Genomic DNA, 24,881 nt, shown 5'->3' with positions numbered 1-24,881 from the left:
TCCCCTTCTATTAATACAATATAAGCATAATCAATTATTATAATACATTAATAATTTGGTGCAGCCCCTATCATGACCCAAAGGTGACCCCCATCAGCAGCATCATGCTGTGGGGATGGTTTTTCAGCGGCAGGGACCGGGATACTAGTCCGGATCGAGGGAAAGATGAACGGCGCAAAGTGCAGAGAGATCCTTGATGAAAACCTGCTCCAGAGCACTCAGGACCTCAGACTGGGGCGAAGGTACACCTTCCAACAGGACAATGACCCTAAGCTCACAGCCAAGACAACGCAGGAGTGGCTTCGTGACAAGTCCCTGAATGTCCTTGAGTGACCCAGTCAGAGCCCAGACTTGAACCTTGATCGGACATCTCTGGAGAGATCTGAAAATAGCTGTGCAGCGACGCTACAGGTGTTCCAAGCTTGTAGTGTCATACCCAAGAAGACCTGAAGCTGTAATCGCTGCCAAAGGTGCTTCAACAATGTACTGAGTAAAGGATCTGAATACTTATGTAAATGTGATATTTCAGGTTTTAATTTGAATACATTTGCAATAAATTCTAAAACCCTGTTTTTGCTTTGTCATTGTGGGGTTTTGTGTGTAGATTGATGAGGGGGGGGGGGGGGGGAAACAATGTAATACATTTTAGAATAAGGTTGTAACAATATGTGGAAAATGTCAAGGGGTCTGAATACTTTCTGAATGCACTGTACTTTCTGAATGCACTGTATATAGTGAGTGATCAATTAGCTTAATTTCTCAGATCAAATAAAATCAACAAAATAATGTTGCAGGAATGCTAATTGTATCTTTTTCTAACTACAATAAACATTATGTGAACATTATTCATGTGAGCAGTGTTCAGTGACTCTATGTACATGGGGCAGCAGTCTCTAAGGTGCAGGGTAGTTTACCTGGTGGTAGCTGGCTAATGACAGTGTCTAAGGTGCAAGGCAGGGTACCGGCAGGGGCCAGCTAGTGATGACTTACAAGCCCGTAACCAACAATGCAGTTCAAAGAAAATACCTACGAAATGTAAGAGATAGAGGGTGAACAGGCCGTGGATTGCGTGGCTGGCCTTCCTGTGACATTGGGTGCTGTGGATGCCCTGGAGGGCAGTCAGTGTGCCCCTGGTGATGTGTTGGGCTGACTGCACCACTGGAGACCACTGCGGTTGCGGGTGGTGCATTTTCTGTACCAGGCGGTGATACAGCCCGACAGAATGCTCTCCGTGAAGGTCTTAAGGGCCAAGCAGAGTTTCTTGAGCCTCCTAAGGTTGAAGAGGCGCTGTTGCTGCTTCAGAGACTGTATTTTCTCTAAAAGCTGGGATATTTTGATATTGACTGTACTATACTGACTCTGTTTTACAAATCTTTCATTGAGAGCATTTGAACTTTTTAATTTTTTTGTTCGTTTGGCAATAGCAGAAAAAAATATGCTGAGAAGGATTATCACCATAGTAAGCAAGGTACTTGGAGTCAAACAGACAGGCTTGGATGAGATCTTTAAGGTCAGGGCCTTCAGCAAGGCTCACAAAATAATTTTAGACCCAAGCCACCCTGTACTGTACTTTTAACTACTCCCCTCTGGGTGCAGATATAGGGCACCCATTGCCAGGAAAAACAGAACTGGACAATAATTTGTGCAAGGTGTGATATCCCTCCTAAACAGCTCGGGTTAATGTTACAATCCACCAAGTAAGGCCAGCAGCCTAATCTTCTTTCATCGGTATATACTGTATGTACAGTAGCTGTTATGAATTTTGTATTGTCAATTTGTTGTCTACTGTATTTATACACCACAGTAACAAAATTTCCCCACGGGGACAATAAAGTCAGTAAAGTAATCTTTGAGAATTTACAATCACCAAAATAAAAGCTAGTTAACCAGGCTCTCATTGATTTTCTTTTGAGCCTAAAGAACACAGCATTAGCTATGTAAAAGATACGTAGAATTGCAGGAAATTAGATTAAAACTGCAACATTTTCTCTCTGCTCCATGGCAACTGTGTAGAATTGCAGAATATTAGCTTTAAAACTGAGCTGCCAAGATGAGGGCCTTAAATGTTCCTGCCCATGGCCCAGATAGAGTTCAGCCCACAGCCTTGCCCATCACCTACACCCCTTTTTTATCCAGAAAAAAACCCTGCTTTGTTACAAATAATATCATAATTATACATTCAATTTCTTAACATTGGTCACAAAAGCCCATACTCAAATCTGCATTCAGTTAGGCCTAAATGTTTAAGAAGTGGATATTAATTCATATATTTTTCTTTGGTTTGTGTATGTTCACTCCTCAACCCTTATTGTGGGTCGTGATTCAAAAGCCACCTCAATTGGTGGGTCACGAAGCAAAAAATGTGGGAACCCCTGTATAAATGACTAACATTTAAACTGTTAATATTAAATCTAAACCTGAGGACCGTCGTTAAATAGACACAAACACGCCATTACTTCTTTCTTTTTTGGATGATTTGATTGTTTGGAACTTTGTCTGGAACCATGTTCAGTGTCTGAAACCCGTTCTTCTTTCAATTTAAGCCCCAAAGGTTAAAAGGGTCAATTAATCAAGACGATCAAGAAATTGGTTCAATTACCTCAGGAGGAAATCCATCTTGGCATCATCTTTTCTTCTCCACATCATCTAGAGAAGCCCTTTATAAACTACATGTATATGATTTCCACCTGATATCCATTGAGTGAGTTATTACATCTCATGTAGCCTATTTCCTTAATATTAAATCCAGCCCATTTTGTGACCTTGTGGGGATACCATCAGTAGCAGTGACGACCCGTCATTCAGGACCGGTGGGGCTTTGCCACCTGTTTTGAGCCCCACCTGTTTAGCTAAAAAATAAATACAAAATACACTTTTTGGTTGCCTGTTTTGTTTGTTATTTTGGCATTAATACGTGTCACATATCAGTTTGCAAACAATGTAAAAAGAAAGAAAGAATTTGAGTTAATAAAGCCACATACAAATATGGTCCTTTTTTTGCTTTCTTGAGTAAAGCAGCTCCAAAATGCAGGTGTTTCAGCCTAGCTCAGTGTTTTCTGTAGTGGTGGGGCAGCCAGCAGAGGTTGGTAATTTTCTCTAGTTGCGTCGTGATTGGCTCAGTGGTCTGTCACTTTTTGGGACACTACGGAGAGAGCTTGAAAATTCCAGCCCCTTGGGTGCTGCCATAGATGTACATTAAAAGTGCCCATCCAAGACGGCTCAAGGTCATTGGCCACAGATAAAATGATGTCAAGTCACGATATATCTACCGTAGCTTTGATTGGACTGATCGTGTCAACATCAAACTTTCAAAATCTTAGCTAGCAAGCTAGACAAGCAATCTTCATCATGAAACAAGTCGACAATCTACTAGCAAATCCTTTTCAAGCCTTGTCTGGACTTGGAGACTTTGAAGAGACCCCTGGTGGCATGTCTTGTGGGGTATGTATGGGTGTCTGAGCTGTGTGTTAGCTTTTTGAACAGACAGTTCTGTGTTTTCAACACGTCAATACTTCACACAAAGACAAGTAGTGATGTAGTCAATCTCTCTTCTACTTTGAGCCAGGAGAGATTGACAGGCATGTTATTGATATTTGCCCACTGTGTACATTTAAGGGCCAGCCGTGGAGATTGACATGCAATGTTATTGATATTAGCCCTCTGTGTACATTTAAGGGCATTTTGAGGTTACTGTAACAATAAATATCTTCTTATGTAATCATAGAAAGCGTGCATGTTCAGGGTCGCAGGTCAGTGAAATCTTCACAATTTCTATAATAATCTGCACAGAATCTCAAATGACAGTGATCACTTGCACCATGTACTTCAATGTAATCTCAACTAAATGCAATCCAGGTCAGTTGGCTGTGCTATTTGATCAAGCACAGTGGTAACATATTAAGTTGTTGTATGAATAAACAAAATACCTGACATCCCCATTTGAACTTTGGTGTGCTTTTAAATGGTTGAAAGTGCAGAGATAACACATTTAGTTGACAACCAAACCAAATCTGTGACATTGATTTTCCATTGGAATTTGGTTGTGCTTTTAGATGGTTGTAAGCATAGTGATTGACAACACATTGGGAATTCAACAAACATTTGGCTGTCTTTTTGAGTTAAGTGAAAATAGGTTGGAATCTCATTGATCAACGTATCTACCAAATATGACCCAATTCTCCACGTTGAAATGACATGGTGTGCCCAGTGGGATGTGATTGAAACCCAACGTAAAAGGTTTTAAATGACATCGTTTTTGTCAAATATACTATTATTTAGAATTATGTTCCCGCCCCCCGACCATCTGCTCAAGAAAAAGTCAGCATGCGGCTGAATGTAGTTGGATTTTGAGGATTATGAGGGGGCTGGGGCTACTTGGGGTTCTGCAGGTTAAATCAGAGGTCAGACAAGGTGCATGTGCACAAAAAAACGAAATAGGTAAGAGTAAGTGGGATCGAAATGAGGACTCCCTGTTTGGGAAACAATGGCAATTGTTAGCCTACTGAGAGAGGGCTATATCCTGGATAAATAAATACATGAATGAATAAAATTAATGTTGAGGGTGAGTGAAGAAGCCGGGTTAGGTGGCGTATTTAGAGGAGGACAGTATGTGAAGGATGGATACCCTAGCTGCCAAACTGGCTCTCACAGATCTTATTTGCTAGAATCCCCCTGGATGGTTTGTTAGCAAGCACAGGGCAGTTAGTCAGCTGCTGCTAACTCCGCTGAACCAGCTGGACGTCAGGCTGAATGTTCGGCCTCATTACTTCACCTGACCAGAGGTGCCAGAGGTAGTTGTTGCCAAAAAGGCCAGGCCAAAAACAACCATGTAAGGTTACATAAACATGGGGAAAATACAAGACTTCATTGCATTTATAAAAGGATTCTAAGTAGTTTATAAACGGTTAATTATTCGCTATAGATTTAGTTTATGTGATGGCCCCGAGGAAGGAATGGGATTGACAGTCAAATTGCTAATATAATACCAAATAAATAGGATCAATTATTGTCAACACTGGCGGTTCAGCAATGGAACAATGTGTGCACAGAAGTGATAAAATACGCAGTAGGCCTGGCTAAAATTAAGAAGGCAAGTCAAAATCAAAGCACGCATGGATATAATAAAATTACTGGTAATAAAATACAATTTTTACTGTGTTGAAATGACATGAAAACAAATTGTATAGAGAAGATGGGCCTATTCTTATTTGTGATTGTGTTAAAATTGCCTGAATGTTAGGAAGCATTTAGGGACATTTTTAGTTAAATGTTTGGGGATCTTCAAGATTCTGCAGTATTACAAAATGACAATGTATGCATGCCTAACCTAATTTCTTTCATGCTTTCCACAGCAGCCTGTGCTGGTGAAAGAAAAATAATCACCATGTCAATGTCACTGGGCGACAGAGTCTGCCTCCAACATAGCAACTAGCTGCTGGTTGGCTGCCAGTTAGTGAGCTCTCGACATTTCATTGGTGGACCAGGCTGATGTGGAATGGGAGAGGCAGACGGAGACAGAGGGAAGAGGGCCGTCATTGGCTGTGGAAACCTGAAGGAGAATAGCTCAATTGCCAACGCCTGAGAGCAGGTTTGATGGTGTATTTTAGGTGTGACTATAAAGGTAATTCATTCTCCAGCCCTCCTTGCTCAGAAGTTTTTTCTAAGGACGGATGGTGATTGTAAGACAGCAATGGATGGCATAGACGAAATGGTGGCAGGTAGCCTAGCGGTTAAGAGCGTTGGGCCAGTAACCAACTCCCTGAGTTGGCTTGGTGAAAGATCAGGCATGTCCCCTTGAGCAAGGCACTTAAACCTAATTGCTCAGGATAAGAGTGTGTGCTAAATTACAAAAAATGTAATATAAACTGAACAAAATATTAGGGTGACACTGGTCCCATGTTTTATGTGGTGAAATAAAATATCCTAGAAATTTTTCACATGCAAAAAAATAGCTTATTTCCATCTAATTTTGTGCACAAATGTGTTTACATCCTTGTTATTATTTATCCTTTGCCAAGATAATCCATCCACCTGACAGGTGTGGCATATCAAGAATCTGATTAAACAGCATGATCATTACACAGGTGCACCTTATGCTGGGAACAATAAAAGGCCACTCTAAAATTCTGCAGTTTTGTCACACAACACAATGCCACAGATGTCTCAAGTTTTGAGGGAGCATGCAGTTGGCATGCTGACTGCAGGAATGTCCACCAGAGCTGTTGCCAGAGAATGTAATGTTCATTTCTCTACCATAAGATGCCTTTGGCTGCACGTCTAACCGGCCTCACAGACCACGTGTAACCACGCCAGCCTAAAACCTCCACATCCTGCTTCTTCACCTGCGAGATTGTCTGAGACCAGTCACCCGGACAGCCGATGAAACTGAGGAGTATTTCTGTCTGTAATAAAGCCCTTTTGTGGGGAAAACTCATTCTGATTGGCTGGACCTGTCTCCCCGGTGGGTGGCTGCGCCCCTGCCCAGTCATATGAAATCCATAGATTAGGGCCTAATTTATTTATTTCAATTTAATGATTTTTTTATATGAACTGTAACTCAGTAAAATTATTGAAATTGTTGCATGTTGCATTTATATTTTTGTTCAGTATATAAAACAGTATGAATATCAATGGAAGAATGTACATCTGCAAATATTACCATGAGAGAAAGTGATGAGGGTTATGGTGGAGACAGTTTCAGGTCAAGTCAGTCAGAGAGTTCAAACCAGCTAACAGGACAAAGGTTAAGTTGGAGGTGTAATCAGAGCTGCCATTCTGTCACTTTCAGTGTTGCAGTGCAAAGTAAACCTGTGCAATCTGTCTCTGTGAATTGCCTACTGTTCATTTTCTAATCAGGAACAGACACTGACACACACACACCCTGGTAGTGAGTCAGCAGCTCACAGACGCCACTGCATCTGGTCCATCCATCCAGCCAAGAAGGCTGTCCTGTCCTCTCTATGCTGCTGACTGACACAGTTTTCAGTGTTCCGCTTCCATAAGTTTGAAAATTTAGCATTTTTCAAACACCTGAAACCACTTTTCCCTGCAATCTAGAGCCATAATCATTATACTTAATTGTATGTAAAAATAAATATATATATACACAAATATATACATATATATATATGTGTATCAGTACAAGTCAAAGGTTTGGACACAACTACTCATTCAAAGGTTTTTCTTCTTCTTATTATTTTTTAATTTGAGATTCTTCGAAGTAGCCACCGTTTGCCTTGATGACAGCTTTGCACACGCTTTGCATTCTCTCAACCAGCTTCATGAGGTAGTCTCCTGGAATGCATTTCAATTAAAAGGTGTGCCTTGTTAAAAGTTAATTTCTGGAATTTCTTTCCTTCTTAATGAGTTTGAGTCAACCATTTGTGTTGTGACAAGGTAGGAGTGGTATACAGCCCTATTTGGTAAAAGACCAAGTCCATATTATGGCAAGAACAGGTCAAATAAGAATAGAGAAAGGACATGCCAAATATTTTCAGTCTCTTGAGAGGGAAAAGGTGTTGTTGTGCCCTCTTCACGACTGTCTCGGTGTGTTTGGATCATGATATTTTGTTGGTGATGTGGACACATAGACTGACCAGATGAATCCAGGTGAAAGCTTTGATCCCTTATTGATGTCACTTGTTATTAAATCCACTTCAATCAGTGTAGATAAAGTGGAGGAGACAGGTTAAATAAGTATTTTTAAGCCTTGAGACATGAATTGTGTATGTGTGCCATTCAAAGGGTGAATGGGCAGGGCAGGGCAAGACAAAATATTTAAGTTTCTTTGAATGGGGTATGGTAGTAGGTACAAGGCGCATCAGTTGAGTGTGTCATGAACATGCTCAACAGTTTCCTGTGTGAATCAAAAATGGTCCACCACCCAAAGGACACCCAGCCAACTTGACACAACAATGGAAGGCATTGGAGTCAACACGGGCCAGCATCCCTGTGGAACGCTTTCGACACCTTGTAGAGTCCATACCCCGATTAATTTAGGCTGTTCTGAAGGAAATAGGGGTGCAACTCAATATTTGGAAGGTGTTCCTAATGAGTGAAGAAGAAAAGTAAGATCAGGTGGGACCATCCTAGCCAATGAGAGGGCAGATATGCGTGTGAACGACGGCACAACAAAGTCCAGAATGCCACGTGCATCTACTTATTTCAGTACATTTGTAACAGCCTAAACCTTCAGAAACTTCTATTCGAAGAAATAAGCCTTAAGTAATTCGACACTCTCTCATAGAACGCCATACAAAAAAGGGTTTATCTCACGCGGACAGATTTTGGGAGTAAATCCTCTCACTTCGCGTCTTCCTCTGATATAAAAAATATAAACCCTGGATTGCTGATGCTATGTATTGGCCAATGAAAGGCTTTGAAGCCACTGGTTGGTCATATTGGCACTCCCCAGAAGAAGCAGTCCTCCATAGGAATTAATGGAATTCTACATTATTTCCATGAAATGTTTCAAGGACAAAATGACATGTATTTAAGTATTTGTTTTGTTGTAATTATACTGTAAGGAAAATGCTGACAATGTAATTCAAAAGTATGCATTAAGCTGTCTGTCAAAGAATAAACAGCAAAAACAAATGTAGACATGAATAAATTCCAAAATATTTTTTACAAAGGTGGGGAAGTTCCAAGATGGAGGCGTGGTGGCTTCAAAACAGCGGCCCTTGTTTAGTCATCTAGTACTGCATATCAAATATTGGGTCCTACACTAATGGACCTGGGGTCCCGGGAATAGCGATTGCCAATTGGCTAATAAGATAACGATTGTCCCTATGTCCTCTCTCACTCTCATCACACCAGGATTTTATAGAGGGGTGAAAGGATGTCCTGAGGCTGGGTTGATGATCTGTCCCTAAGCAGCTGCTCAGGTGAGAGATTTCACTGGTTTCAGGTGTTGCATACATAGAAGGATTGGCAGCACCATTTAAAGGAATAGTGAAGTCTTCATAAATCCTTCATAAATAGAAAATGTGTTGTCATTGGTTGGTTGCATAAATAAACACTTGGAAGAAGTGGAACAAGGACAACGCAAGTACAAAAGGAAAACCCTCATCAGTTTATTGTCTTTCAGCAAGAAAAGGTTTTAATAATCTCATATTGCTTAACGTCGCCCAAGGAGTTTCCTCAATCCTCCCGTCAAGTTTTTAAGAGAGACTAAAACACCTTCCATCGAACCAACCACAAAAAAAAACAAGTTTTACAGTATCTCAATACAAAGTGTCTATTGTCCTCAAACTTGACAAATGTGCCAAGAACAACATGGATTCCTTTCCTCTTAAGCTATGTAGGCCTATATGTCACGAGGAAACATTCAATGCCTGTATTGAGCAATGCCACAGTTCAAGTAGTAGAGACAGAATTAACACTTCCGCACCTCTGGCAGTTCACACAAAAACGTTCTTAAAAAGGTCACATCATCAGATGAATAACGCCACCAATCAAGAATTAGTGCATTTCTATGGCAAATGCTGATGACCCCCGATAATCATAATCATTCAATTCTAACATTACAAATACTGTTGGATTGCACTTTCCTCAAGCTTTCATCTCCTGTGGCATATTTCAGAAAAAAATATATATCTAAAAATACAAAAAGCTTATACTTTGAGTAACAGAATATAACGTACAGTCCATTTATGTTTTGTTCAAGCACATGTGTGGTGGGTTCCCCCCCTCCCCCTCCTGGGGTCCCCCCCTCCCCCTCCCCCCCATCACCATAAACAGAATTTTCTGGTCGGGACACATATTTTCTCACTAATAACAAGTGCTTTGGTTATTGGGTACAATATGTAGAATGTTGTTCTAAGAATATATTGAAAATTGTTTATGCTACATTCAGTACAGTAGATCAACTGATAACTGGGTTATAATTTGACAACAGAAAAAAATCAGCGCTACTGTCAAATTGCGCTACATCAGTTCCTATAGTTGCATGACTACGTACTCAAATACTCAGAACGAGTTTGGTACGTACCACAGCTAGCTACGCCACCGAGTCAGCCATCTTGTTTTCCTGCACCATTATATCCTAAACCCACTTTAATGATCTGCCGTGCATGGACATCACACCAATTAACACGTATTTGAAAATACATCGGAATTCCAAGGTATTGGGTGTATTACGGTCTCATTTTATATTAGCACCAGTTCTTTGTGTTGTCAAAATGGGGCCCTGGAAGTCCAAATAAAAAAGAGCACCTGACAAATATAAACATATTATGATATAGTACATGTAGTCAGTCATCCACTGGATGACCAGGCCCACTAATGAAAACAAATGGTATCCCATAAAAGAAAAGGTGAAAAAATGGGTACAAAACAAACAAACAAACAAACCAATAACAATAGCAAACAGAATCTTATAAAAAACAAAGTCCCAGCTGACATTCAAGTTCTGGTCAAAGTTCCAATCAAGTGAAATCACATTCACAAATCTGTTGGAATCATCCTAGTGCAAATCCGTAGAATAGCTTCAGTACGCAAACACGTCCGCCGCCTCAAGTTGCTTCACTAAAGCAAACACATCTACCCCTCAAGTTGCGTCAGTACGCAAGCATATCCGCCCTCAAGTTGTCCTACTAGGATAGCTACAGAACGCAAACAGGTCCCACAGCCGTCTAGTCTACATCTCTGGAGCGGCTGCGGGGAGTCCCGCGGGTAGTTTAGTAGAAGTCTGTAGAAGATGGTGTTCCTCTGTCTTTAGTCGCAGGCAATCCTCTGTGGCTGTGCGGGGCGAAGCTGACGAGACAGGGGTGACGTGGACGGGGTGCACCAGCCGGACGTCCAAGGCCTGGTTGTGCTGTGCCAGGGAGTTGAGGCGGTAGTGCAGAACGAGCTCCTTCAGAGAGCAGTGGAGGTCGTAGGGCTCAGCGAAGCCGTAACCACGTGGCGTGCTGTAGATCATGCAATGCTTTACTTCTTCATTCACACTGAAAGGTTACAAAAGAAAGATATGTTAGTACCAGTGTAGCAGCCCCTAAGCTTTGAAACATGCATCAAAGTGAAGTAACTGCTTTACAAGAGCCTATAAAAGTAGAGCCATCTCATACGGCATAGCAGTATTCACATATTTTTCTTAATCTCCTTTTCCTTCATGACTATTTACATAATGTTCATTTCTCGCAGGAAGAGAACACTCACACCACAGAGCAGGCGTAGCAGCCCTGCTTGCTGCTCTCTCGGATCAGGAAGGTTCCGGTGGGTTTGTCCATCAGCATCTCCTCAGCCTGCGTCCTGCTCAGCTCTCCCACGAACCAGGTCCCCTCATCATGGTGCGCCAGCTTCTCCCGTTCCCCCTTCAACACATAGGTGCTGCACACACACCAGGGAGGACATTGTTAAAAACCTTTCATTGATAACAATCATTCATAAATAGTGAGCATACTATTAAAAAAAAGGTGTATTTGATCCTTTCTAAACATGTATAAGCACCACAAGCATCTCTAAGCAAAAACTAAGTACAATTACGAAGTATTATCAGAATTTACAGGTCTATACTATGAAATACTTACTCATCACTGCTATCGTCTTGGATCCCCAGCCAATCGTTAATGCGTTTCTGTCGCACACCTTTGTGATTCAGCCAACTGAAAAACCAAGGGGACCAAAAATGAATGTCTGTGCCAACCCACTGGGTACATCATTTCAATGTCTAGTTTTGATTACATTTTAGTTAAATTGTCAACCAACGTGAATTCAACATGAAATCAACAAAACATTTCACCATGTCATTGGATTTAGGTTAAAGGTTTGTTGAAAAAAAATACAAAATTCCATTATGTTGTGTCAACGTCATCACATATATTTTTTTGTTGTTGAAATGACATGGAAACAACGTTGATTCAACTACTTTTTGCCCAGTGGGAAGGGCTTGAAAAAAGCTACTTCATTAACAGTGATTGGAATAAAACAGAATATAATAGAAGTATTGTAACTTACTTGAAGTACTGGTCCCTTATGTTGCGTAGCTCTATGAGGTCAGGCCTGAGGCTGTTGATCCTCCTGTCTGTCTCTCTATAGTCCTGGACCTGGGACCTCAAGTCCTGCTCCAGGTGGACCTTACTGTTGTAGATCTCCCCCAGCCGAGACTTCAGCTTCTCATAGTTCATCAGGAAGCTGGAAGGGCAAATGTCAATGGTCATAAGGGGTCAAAAGATGGGTCATGGGTCAAGCCACTGAGCTGAAACATAGCTGCATGCATGTTGGAAGGAGGAAACAACAAAGAGACATCTATCTATCCACACTATAAGCATATGTGGAGACTCCATGTCGAGAGACGTAGCGATGTTGTTGCCTTAGTTTGCCAGACTCACCTTTCCAGGTCCTTCTCTGTTCCCTCAGATCGACTGCTCCTCTCACACTCCTCCCCGTAACGCTCCTGCTCACGACACTGCTCCTCGAAGATCAGCATGGTCTCGTTGAAGGCATCTATCGCTGTTCTCTTCATCTGGATCTCCTGTGAGGTTTTACTGTAGGCCTCGTATAGACGGTCAAACTCTTGACTTTTCTCCTGATACTGACTGTGGTACTCCTGGAGCTTCCTGCCAGCCACGTCAACACTGTCCTCTTCCACCAGCTCATCCTGGGTACAGACAGGCAGACAAATGTAATACAGCAGACAACTAATTACTTGTCTGTGTATGACGATTATCTTCCATTTACTTAGGAAACCAAAGGCAAATTTCACTCCCTCACAAACTTCCATCTCAAAATGGACACAAACATTCTTGAGACTGAGGGTAGATAAGAGGTGTGGGTGGGTGTCTCCTGCCTACCTGTTGGAAGCGGGATACGGGGTGTGTGAGCATGACGTCAAGCACAGCGTTGTACTCCACCAGAGGATGGTGCTGGTAGTGCCAGATGAGCTCCACCACGGAGCTGAAGGTCAGGGGCTCTGAGAATCCATACTTCCCCTCGCGGTGGTAGATCTTTATCAATTTGCTGTGGCCGTCTTTCCTCAGCGTTAGCGTGAAGTCTCCTTGTGTCTTAGTGGAAGCGTCACGAACTAGGAAGGAACCGTCAGGTGTGTTGCAGAGCTTCTCGTTGACTTCCTCCCTGGAAATGTCTCCCCAGTACCACTCGGCATCTTGCAGGGGAAAGACGGGGGCTTCCCTGAGGCAGTTGTGGCTCATGGAGGAGGTCATGGGCTTTGTTGACCTAGGAGGGAGAACTGAGAGAGAAAGAGAGTGATCAGGATGACAGTTTCCTGAGATAATGATTCGTTTGAGAGGAAGTGAAATAACTGCAAACATAAACTGTCACCTCACTATCACCACCGGCAGACTCACAGCTGTTTAAATGAATGGTCCCCCACACAACAACACCCCCCCCCCCACACACACACACCCTCTTTGCAAGCTTGTCAAATCTCCAGACAAGCCTAGGCATGTCCAACATAGGTTCACTCACAAAGTTGGCTTTTAGTATTTTTTTCTTGCAAGGGGAAATAGATTTCACACATTTGTCAACAAGTCTGAAAAACCAACAAAGAAGCTAAAGCAACCAAATGTAAATGCTGCAAATTCAGCACATTTGTACTCTGTCAGTAAAGTGCAAATGTAGTCATAACTTTAGATAGGGTCAATTTTACATCCCCTGGTTGTCTTGTGTCCAAATTCCGCAACTGCCCCAAAACCATCCATCTTCTGGAAGGGCACTAAAGTTATGATCCTCTATAAAAGTATTATATTTTTCTTTACCGCAGGACTTTCAAAACCCTCTTAACCTTTCGAAAGTGAGGCGAAGGACGATATTTGCGATGTGTTTCACTACAGGCCAAACGTGCATTTTGGGAACCTGTAGCAGCAAAAGCTGAAAGCCTGGATTCCTAAACTGTATGACTTGTGACTGTACCCCAAGCCCTCACTCCAGAGGGTGTCATGAAGTAAAGTAATACACAAATACAGTATATGAAGAATAGACTTCATAAAAGCCCAGATATAAATATCATATTCTCTTTCTTTTACTTCAAGAAGCATTGGAAATTGTCCCTCTTTATTTGACACCAGCCAGTTCGAAACAGGCTATGGCTATGTCATTCACTGTAATCCCACGGAGACAGCTGAATAAATAAAAAAAAATGACAATATGTGATAATAATAAATGCAATATCACATCAAGTAGCATACAGCCATCCATTGGCAGTTTCGAAGTAAGTCATGCGACAAGTTGCCTAGTCTGGTCTGGTAGGCTTTCAGTGGTTGCGCACGAATTAACTACGGTCGGCTACAGTAGACTAGAGAAAAAGGGGAACAAAGCAGTCATTTCATTGCGGCATTTCTTCTCCACTCAACATTGTTTACGCGCTGGTAAAACGCGTTATTATAACATAGTAATAGGTTAGAGAGAATTTCATCACCCTATGACCCCAAATACCATGTTTAATTTTGATATATATCTTTGTAAAGACAAAGCAAGACTGAGAATGAGCGAATCCACCGCGTCAACGACAAAAGTATTACGTAATTGCCAAGCAGCGAATTGCGCTATGCATGCCTGGGCAAAACACATGGGGGGGGGGGGGGGGAAACACCTGTGTGTGCACAACTGGTATTATGTCAACTTTCTATCATAAGCGGTTAATAAAATATGATAGTCATTTTAATAGAATACAGATCCAACAAATACCTGGAGGTGCCTGATCCATTTCGACGTAGAATAGGATTTAAGAGGGATAAAACATCCCGTTCCAAACGTTTAAATTCCTAATCGTTTTGTGGGATACCTTTCCCTTTCTCACGATGCGTAAAAAAATACAACTTTCTCTTGCACCAGAGTGAAGGGATCACAATGGCGATTCGTTTTAGGAGCCTATGCGTCCTACTTCAGATTAGACAGTTCAGTAGCAGAATTATTAATTAGTCCAGTTTGAGATAATATCATCAACGCCAAACTCGTAATTCGTTCAATACATTTAATCACAAAAGCAATTCGGCAAAAAAATGAAGATTGTCATTTCCAGCTACGTTTCTCATTACCGCCGATCGGCTCTGCTCCAAACTTCGTCGCAGAGGCAGCGGTCAAGAGATTTTAAAGGGATCTGCAACATCATCTTGGGAGAAACCACCACGTTTAGAGGGAGAGCTGTCGTCACAAGACCGATTGCTTAATGTAGACAGACTGAAAATAAATTTCTGATGTAAATATGAAATAGTATCATGTTGTCTTGTATTGTATTAATTGTATCCTATATCTGAATGCAGCTTTTATAGACATACGATTATTGGTGAGGGATTTGTTTAATAACCGTTCACGTACACCCCTAAATGAAAAGTGGTACGTTCCTTGCCTGATCGTTTCATTCAAGGTTCTCAATGCAAGGTAACTGTAACTGCGATTAATTCGACGACACATGAGATATGAATGAATATAACTAGCGAAGACACAAAGACACAAAGATACATTGTTTATTTTTAATAATAATAAAGATAAGCACCATAGTGCCTAGTAGCCCTTTACATTCGTACTCGCCTTCCCTATTTTTATTTATTAATATAGAAATCATGTTGACGGTAACCCTGCAAAAAAGTCATTCATAAACCTTTTTAATTTCCATTTGCATTAGAAAGCTAAGTATTTGTTTCTTGAGCTTCAAGAATGTGACTGCTCAAAGTGCTTTAGGCCTTGAAAAATAAATAATTGAACTGATTGAATGTAATGGGATATCCGTAAACAAATGCCCTGGTCAAGGCAATGACTGCGCCTGCGCAATGAGTAGAGTTTACTCAGGTGTTCAAACGCGCATATCAGACCGAGAGCCTAATGCTTCTCGGGTAGTTATTTATGAGTTTTAGGTCTCTATTTAATCTGTAACGATGAAGCGTTACAAATTCCGCGATATAAATGTAAAGGTAGTTTGCGATTGAGAAGAAATATGGAGCGTGTGAGGTGAATGCAGTCTCCGCTAAAGTAGGAACATTGCTTTTGCATTTCAATCATTCTTTAAAGCTAAACTTTCGTGGTATGGATTGAATAGAGCCCTTAGTTTAGAAAACGATATCTCCACAGAGGCAACAGTTACAGGGATGGTTAAAAACAGCATGCTTGCAGTAGCAACATCAGGGAAACTGGGCAGAAGGTAGTGGTGCTATAAATAGGCCTACAGCAGTTCTGAAACATCTTTGATTGAGTCTTTCATATTTTCCTTAATTGCCGGCCTCAAAACGTGACAAAAAGAGATGAACTGTATAGGAAATAAATTGGCAGATGCAAACAGATTATCATCATTAGCAGACAACATTACTTGAGGGCTCAAACAACTCCGGTTCATTCTGGTGAACCTGAGTTTGAGTTATGTGGTTGCAATATCAACAGTTCCTTATCTCTGGTATATCTTGGCATACATCATTCAAGACTAAGTTGAAATTGTGTGCAGCGCAATGGACATATACCCTAATGCACAATGTCTCAGGTAAGTCTGGGTTGTCAATATTCAGTGTCATGTATTCATGGATTCCAAGGGAAGCCAGGCTTTCCCCCCAAAATTAGTAATAACAATTTTTTTAAATTAAAAAAAATGTAGCTTTCGTCTCTGTGTTTCATACATTTCCTTCAATTCGCAAGATACTGAATGTATCTCACCGGAGAAAGCATCCAAGTGAGCGAAACAGCGCCCCTCTGTCTCTGATTGTGTAGCCCATCTATACTGTCTGGTCAAAAAGAGTATGGCATTGTTGCCTCCCGTAGTATTGAATGCAAGGGAAGCCAGCAAACATTTGGCCTCCCTTGATCATTTGTAAAATAACAATAGCCAATCAGCGTTGAGCTAAACTGAGTGAGCTCAGCTGTGAATAGTCCTGGTGTACCATAAAAAAGGGTCAAGGGAAGCCCGTTCGAATTTGGCTTCACACCATTCACATCACATTAGAAGCCAAATGTCATTGACAGAAAACTTGAATTGTTGCATCTCGTTGTGTTGTTGTCATCCAGTGGCTAGCTAGCTAAAATCTTCCCTTTTGTAAATTAGCCATGGATGGAGATAGGGATTTTTACTTGTGGTTTTACTTAATTCTCCATACTGGCCAATAATTATATCCAACGATAAATTCATACATTGTGCCCCTTGCCTGAAAGGATGGAAGTTCAACATGTAGCTAGATGTAGTAACTTTAGGCTTATGTTAACTAGCTGGCCTGGCGCGTCGGTTGCCCATGAAAGGAAGTTAGGCTAGTGAGCAAGCATTTTAGCCAGGTAGCCCAGGACAATAAAAACGAAAAGCATGTAAGACAGAGTAATAGACCGTTTAGAGAATATGAAAGAGGAAGATGGCATTGGCGTATGGTGAGTAAAAAAATAATCTATTTGCACACACACACACATACACACGCACGCACGCACGCACACACACACACAAATCAGTTCCATGGACAGCTACATCCTATTTAATTTAAGTTGATTGGACTACATTTTTGGTATATTTTAGTTGTCATTGTTTTAGACTAAGCATAGGTGATTAGATGATGTTGAAATGGTGCTGGAATAGTGGAGTCAGCGCCTGTTTTCTTTGTGACTTGCGGTAACTCTCCATGGTTCTAAGTCAATAGTTGTTTAGTAGTCCGAAAATGTCGGAAACATTAACAGCTTGACCATGCTGTAGGTCATGTAACTGTTTGTTATATGCAATATGTTTTGTGGACTTCACCGGACAGATGTTGCTCTCCGGTTTCGGGATGAAACAAATGTGTGGTTGATGTTATTCTGCCGCTATGTCTTCTTATGTCTTCCTTACTCCTATCGACCTGGCCAAGGCTTTCGACTCTGTCAATCACCACATTCTTATCGGCAGACTCAACAGCCTTCCCAAATGACTGCCTCACCTGGTTCACCAACTATTTCTCAGACAGTTCATTGTGTAAAATCGGAGGGCCTGCTGTCCGGACCTCTGGCAGTTTCAATGGGGGTGCCACAGGGTTCAATTCTCGGGCCGACTCTCTTCTCTGTATACATCAATGATGTCGCTCTTGCTGCTGGTGATTCTCTGATCCACCTCTACGCAGACGACACCATTCTGTATACTTCTGGCCCTTCTTTGGACACTGTGTTAACTAACCTCCAGATGAGCTTCAATGCCATTACAACTCTCCTTCCGTGGCCTCCCAACTGCTCTTACATGCAAATAAAACTAAATGCATGCTCATCAACCGATCGCTGCCCGCCCATCCAGCATCACTACTCTGGATGGTTCTGTCTTAGAATATGTGGACAACAAATACCTAGGTGTCTGGTTAGACTGTAAACTCTCCTTCCAGACTCACATTAAGCATCTCCAATCAAACATTAAATCTAGAATCAGCTTCCAACAAAGCATCCTTCACTCATGCTGCCAAACATACCCTCGTAAAACTGACTATCCTACCAATCCTTGAATTCGGCGATATCATTTACAAAATAGCCTCTAACACTACTCAGCAAATTGGATGCAGTCTTTCACAATGCCATCCGTTTTGTCACCAAAGCCCCATATACTACCCACCACTGCCGCCTTTCCTTCCAGTTTTCTGCTGCCATTGACTGGAATGAACTGCAAATATCACTGAAGCTAGAGACTCATATCTCCCTCACTAACTTTAAGCACCAGCTGTCAGAGCAGCTCACAGATCACTGCACCTGTACATAGCCCATCTGTAAATAGCCCATCCAACTACCTCATCCCCATACTATTATTTATTTATTTTGCTCCTTTGCACCCCAGTATCTCTACTTGCACATTCATCTTCTGCACATCTATCACTCAAGTGTTTAATTACTATATTGTAATTATTTCGCCACTATGGCCTATTTATTGCCTTACTTCCCTTATCCTACGTCATTTGCACACACTGTATATAGACTTTTTCTATTGTATTATTGACTGTATGTTTGTTTATTCCATGTGTAACTCTGTGTTGTTGTTTGTGTCGCACTGCTTTGCTTTATCTTGGCTAGGTCGCAGTTGTAAATGAGAACTAGCCTACCTGGTTAAATAAAGGTGAAATAAAAAAATAAAAAATATATATCACAGTGTCAAGGTATATGAACTAATAGGTCATAGACCAAACAAAGCAATTATCACAACACATACAGTAGGTTGTAATATGGGCATTTATTTCATGGCTTGGCTTCCCCTGGTGATTTTACCTTCACACTGCTACTGACTCAGTATAGAAAACAGTCGGGCATGCAACCTGGACCTACAGGCCTTGTTGAAAACATTTGCGCTCAAAAATGGAAGGTGACGCAGTCGCATACTGTAGCTACTATCGGCCTCAACATATAAAAAAAGATAGAGACAAACACAGACACAAAGTGACTTTTTCTCTAAGAGAAAGAAAGAAAGAAAGTGACACAGAGAAACAGCAATGGGATTTCAGAAGTCCAGGGGAGTCTCTCAAGTTGGATTTAATTGAATTGACCTTAGTTGCAGCCCATTTGTGCAGGCTATTAGCCAGACAAAACCTTCTGAGTTTAACAATAAATAGTTGGCTAAATGTATCCTAAGTCGACTACTTTTTCCCTCATTGTTAGGCTAATTGATGTGTAATTTCTGCTACATAGCAGCTAAATATGAGAAAACTGAGTTTATTAGGCTACAGAAATAAGTTATGAACTTCACAGGGTGGTGAATATGCCACGTGATGAGCTTGATGCTCCTTTCCAATAAATATTGAGGGTCTTATTCTGGTGACATGATGATCGATGCTTGGCTGCTGTTTGACAAATAAAAATAATATCGCTCTTATCCATACTCATTTAATTTCATGTGTTTTTTTCACTGCCAATAAGTTTATTTTCGTTTGAAAGTTTGTTTCTGCAGCCTCCCTCAAGGTCTTCACCTCCACACTTGGATCCAGCAGACATTTGTATATGATCACATACCTATATATCTCTTTATTATCCATGGGAATACCTTGGAACAGATTTCCAAAATTAAAATAACTTACAGCTGATTTTCTGGTGTTTTACAGTCATTTATGTCAAACAATTTTCTAACAGAAAACTTGGGGGGCTAAATAGAATCTCCCGTGGGCCAAATTTGCACCATGAGCCGCAAGTTGAGGAACCTTGCTGTACACTTTCTTGAATTTGTTCTGGATTTGGGGACTGTGAAAATACCCCAAGTGGTATGCCTGGTGGGGTCAGTGTGTGTGTCAGAGCTCTGTGTAAGTTGACTATGCAAACAATGTGGACTTTTCAACACATAAATGTTTCTTATAAAAATAAGTGATGCAGTCAGTCTCTCTTTAACTTTTAGGCAAGAGAGACTGGCATGCATACTATTTATATTAGCACTGTTATTACAATGAAGAGCAAGATGTGCTGCTCTGTTCTGGGCCAGCTGCAGCTTAAGTAGGTATTTTTTTGCAGCACTTGACCACATGACTGGACAATAATCAAGATAAGATAAAACTGGAGCCTGCAGAACATGCTTTTTGGAGTGTGGTGTCAAAAAAGCAGAGCATCTCTTTAGTATGGACAGACCTCTCCCCATCTTCACAGCCATTGTTGTTACCATGACAGTTTACAATCTAAGGTAACACCACGTAATTTAGTCTCTTCAACTTGTTCAACAGCCACACCATTCATTGCCAGATTCAGCTGAGGTCTAGAGCTTAGGGAATGATTTGTAGTTTCAGAGATGTTTATTAACTGGCCACCCATTCTAAAACTGAATGCAACTCCTTGTTAAGGGTTTCAGTGACTTCATTAGCTGTGGTTGCTGACACGTACATGGTTGAATCATCAGCATACATGGACACACAGGCTTTGTTTAATGCCAGTTGCAGGTCATTGGTAAAAATAGAAAAGAGTAGAGGGCTTAGAGAGCTGCCCTGCGGTACACCACATCCTACATGTTTGACATTAGAGAGGCTTCCAGTAAAGAAAACCCTCTGAGTTGTATTAGATACAGTTGAAGTCAGAAGTTTACATCCACCTTAGCCAAATACATTTAAACTCCGTTTTTCACAATTCCTGACATTTAATCCTAGTAAAAATTCCCTGCCTTAGGTCAGTTAGGATCACCACTTTATTTTAAGAATGTGAAATGTCAGAATAATAGTAGAGAGAATGGTTTATCTCAGCTTTTATTTTTTTCATCACATTCCCAGTGGGTCAGAAGATTACATACACTCAATTAGTATTTGGTAGCATTGCCTTTAAATTATTTAACTTGGGTCATATGTTTCGGGTAGCCTTCCACAAGCTTCCCACAACAAGTTGGGTGAATTTTGGCCCATTCCTCCTGACAGAGCTGGTGTAACTGAGTCAGGTTTGTAGGCCTCCTTGCTTGCACACAGTTCTGCCCACAAATGTTCTATTGGATTGAAGTCAGGGCTTTGTGATGGCCACTCCAATACCTTGACTTTGTTGTCCTTGAGCCATTTTGCCACATCTTTGGAAGTATGCCTGGGGTCATTGTCCATTTGGAAGACTCATTTGCGACCAAGCTTTAACTTGGACTGATGTCTTGAGATGTTGCTTCAATTTATACACATCATGATGCCATCTACTATGTGAAGTGCACCAGTCCCTCCTGAAGCAAAGCACCCCCACAACATGATGCTTCCACCCCCATTCTTCACGGTTGGGATGGTGTTCTTCAGCTTGCAAGGCTCCCCCTTTTTCCTCCGAAAATATCAATGGTCATTATGGCCAAACACTTCTATTTTTGTTTTATCAGGCCAGAGGACATTTCTCCAAAAAGTACGATCTTTGTCCCCATGTGCAGTTACAAACCGTAGTTTGGCTTTTTTATGGTGGTTTTGGAGCAGTGGCTTCTTCCTTGCTGAGCGGCCTTTCAGGTTATGTCAATATAGGACTTGTTTTACTGTAGATACTTTCGTACCTGTTTCCACCAGCATCTTCACGAGGTCCTTTTCTGTTGTTCTGGGATTGATTTGCACTTTTTGCACCATCTCTCATCTCTGTCTCCTTCCAGAGTGGTATGATGGCTGCGTGGTCCCATGGTGTTTATACTTGCATACTTTTGTTTGTACAGATGAAAGTGGTACCTTCAGGCATTTGGAAATTGCTCCCAAGGATGAACCAGACTTGTGGAGGTCTAACAATTGTTTTTCTGAGGTCTTGGCTGATTTCTTTTGATTTTCCCATGAGGTCAAGCAAAGAGGCACTGACTCAAATGATGTAAATTAGCCTATCAGAAGCCTCTAAAGCCATGACATAATTTTCTGGAATTTTTCAAGCTTTTTAAAGGCACAACTTGGTTTATGTAAACTTCTGACTCACTGGAGTTGTGATACAGTGAAATATAAGTGAAATAATCTGTCTGTAAACCATTTTTGGAAAAAGTCCTTGTGTCATGCACAAAGTAGATGTCCTAACCGACTTGCCAAAACTATAGTTTGTTAACAAGAAATTTGTGGAGTGGTTGAAAAACGAGTTTTAATGACTCCAACCTAAGTGTATGTAAACTTCCAACTTCAACTGTAGATAGCTCTGAATCCACAATATGGCAGAGGTTGAAAAGCAATAAAACACAAAAACACAGTACATGTTGAGTTTTCTGTAAGCATGCTGAAAGTCTGTTGTCAGTTTGTTTACAGAGAAATAGCATTGCATTTGGTCAAACGTGTATGTGACCAATAGCATTTGATTTGATTTGAAAGTTGAATTTGTCTTTCTGCACATTATTTAATTTAAAGTACTCCAAAGTTTTCTTCCATCATTTTTATATCATTGAGCTTTGTTTCTGCTTTTTTTGTTGAGTTTAGTCACAAACTGTCTTCATTGGCAGTTAGTCAGCTAGTCAGTTGTGCAGCCAGACTTATTAGCCACTCATTTTGCCCCATCTCTTTCAACCAACCATTCAATTCCGCATCAATTCATGGAGCCTGAACAGTTCAAACAGTCAGTTTCTTAACAGATTCATGTTTATCAATAATTGGAAGAAGTAATTTCATAAATTCATCAAGTGCAGTGTCTGGATGCTCCTTTTTAATCACATATCAGACCAACAAATGTTTTTTACATCATCCACATAAGAGTCACAGCAAAATCTTTTGTATGATCTTATACACTATTTTGATGAATAAGCAGGCACAGGCAATTTACATTTTTGCGCTGGGCTTCTCTTCTTGCATCTCTTCTTCCAACGTATGAAGCGCGCGCCTTCAGTTAAGAGTTATAATATCTCCTCCTAGTGGTGGTGCCGCTAAGTAATCATTTATATTAAAGAAAAACCACGGAGGACTACAATAATAATGTTGTAAACAAACAAACTTTGAATACAAAATATGGACATTTATAGAATCTATCAGCAACCAGAAATACAGTACCCCTTTTTTTGGGTGACTACCTCATCTCTGTACCCCACACATACAATTGCCTGTAAGGTCCTTCAGTCAAGCACTGAATTTCAAACACAGATTCAACCATAAAGACCAGGGAGGATTGCTCTTCTTTGCCTCCCAACGAAAGGGCACCTATTGGTAGATGGGTAAAAATAACAAAAGCAGACTTTGAACATCTCTTTGATGGTGTATCAATACACCCAGTCACTACAAAGATACAGGTGTCCTTCCTAACACAGTTAACGGTTAGAATGGAAACCGCTCAGGGATTTCACCATGCGGCCAATAGTGACTTTAAAGTTACAGAGTTTAATGGCTGTGATAGGAGAAAACTGAGGATGGATCAACAACATTGTAGTTACTGCACAATACTAACTTAAAGGACATTGTGAAAAGTAGCCTGTACAGAATAAAAAATATTCCAAAACATGCATCTATTTGCAATAAGGCACTAAAGTAAAACTGAAAACAAAATGGCAAAGAAATGTACTATATGTCCTGAATACAAAGCATTATGTTTGGGTCAAAGCCAACACATCACTGAGTACCACTCTTCATATTTTCAAGCATGGTGTGGCTGCATCGTGTTATGAGTATGCTTGTCATTGGCAAGGACTAGGGAGGTTTTTTTAGGACAAAGTGAAACGGAATAGAGCTAAGCACAGGCAAAATCCTTGAAGAAAACCAATTTGACAGAGCTTGAAGAATTTTTCAAAGAATAATGTGCAAATATTGTACAATCCGGGTGTGCTGGGCTTTTAGAAACTGACAAAGAAAAGACTCACAGCTGTAAACAATGCTAACATGTATTGACTCAGGGGTGTGAATAATTATTTCAAAATGTCATTTTAAATCAATTTGCAGACATTTCTAAAAACATTTTCACTTTGTCATTATGGGGTATTGTGTGTAGATGGGTGAGAAAAACATATATTTAGTCCATGTTGAATTTAGGCTGTAACAAAATGTGAAGTTAAAGCGTAAAAAGTATAAGTCTTGAAGCGCTTTGAGATTATATGAAAAACACTATATAGTTCAAATGTAATTATTATTATTATCACGTACATAACCTGTCAGTCATAAGTCCCAAAGAGTTTTTTTTGTTCCACTCCTGCATTCATCCCAGTCATCAGCAGCAGATCATTGGACTAGCCACATGTTTAACATGTGTACAATTACAATGGTAATAAATTAGCAAACGTTAGGAAATATTATATAACATACTATTTACAAGTAGAATGTTATGGTTTGCCTTGTGTGGTAAGATTTGTGGGCTTTGACACTCTTATATAGGTGTCAGAACCAGCCAAAATATTGCAATATATGCCACAACACAGCTAAATATATGTGTCATGACAGTGTTATGACAATGTTATGACAGATTATATCAGTTATGACATGGTTATGACCGTGCCATAGCGTGTTATGACGCTAGGTGTCAAATAAAGTGTTACCAAATGTTTTTAACATGTGAAACCACACATTTCCTATGTAACTGCAATTCACATGTGAGGTGAAAACATATTGTTCTTCTCACGTGAAAAGGTGGTGTTAACATAACTCTAAATTTAATACATG

The 24,881-nt window shown here is 40.7% G+C and overlaps 1 protein-coding gene across 1 annotated transcript; it reads right to left on the bottom strand.

Annotated features, from left to right (window-relative positions):
• Nucleotides 1-9,050: 9,050 nt before the first annotated feature.
• LOC139376219 (phosphatidylinositol 3-kinase regulatory subunit gamma-like) lies at nt 9,051-15,036 on the bottom strand. Its single transcript, XM_071118529.1, has 7 exons — nt 14,644-15,036; nt 12,792-13,186; nt 12,330-12,598; nt 11,956-12,132; nt 11,529-11,603; nt 11,158-11,328; nt 9,051-10,946 (listed from the first exon to the last, which is right to left on the bottom strand). Exons 1-7 carry the CDS (start codon nt 14,660-14,662, stop codon nt 10,640-10,642), a joined length of 1,413 nt encoding a protein of 470 aa, XP_070974630.1. The 5' UTR covers nt 14,663-15,036; the 3' UTR covers nt 9,051-10,639.
• Between the last annotated feature and the right edge of the window lie 9,845 nt (nt 15,037-24,881).

This window comes from Oncorhynchus clarkii, chromosome 20 (assembly GCF_045791955.1).
Source record: "Oncorhynchus clarkii lewisi isolate Uvic-CL-2024 chromosome 20, UVic_Ocla_1.0, whole genome shotgun sequence".
In the NCBI taxonomy this organism is placed as follows: Eukaryota; Metazoa; Chordata; class Actinopteri; order Salmoniformes; family Salmonidae; genus Oncorhynchus; species Oncorhynchus clarkii.
The sequence above is the reverse complement of the archived record's forward strand: the minus strand, read 5'-3'. Positions and strand labels throughout refer to the sequence as shown.

Bases quoted from the DNA above. Each gene is read 5' to 3' on its own strand.
- LOC139376219 (XM_071118529.1), bottom strand. The intron at 12,599-12,791 runs GTAGGCAGGAGA...GTCTGTACCCAG, and splicing joins CCGTATCCCGCTTCCAACAG to GATGAGCTGGTGGAAGAGGA. The intron at 12,133-12,329 runs GTGAGTCTGGCA...TTGCCCTTCCAG, and splicing joins ACAGAGAAGGACCTGGAAAG to CTTCCTGATGAACTATGAGA.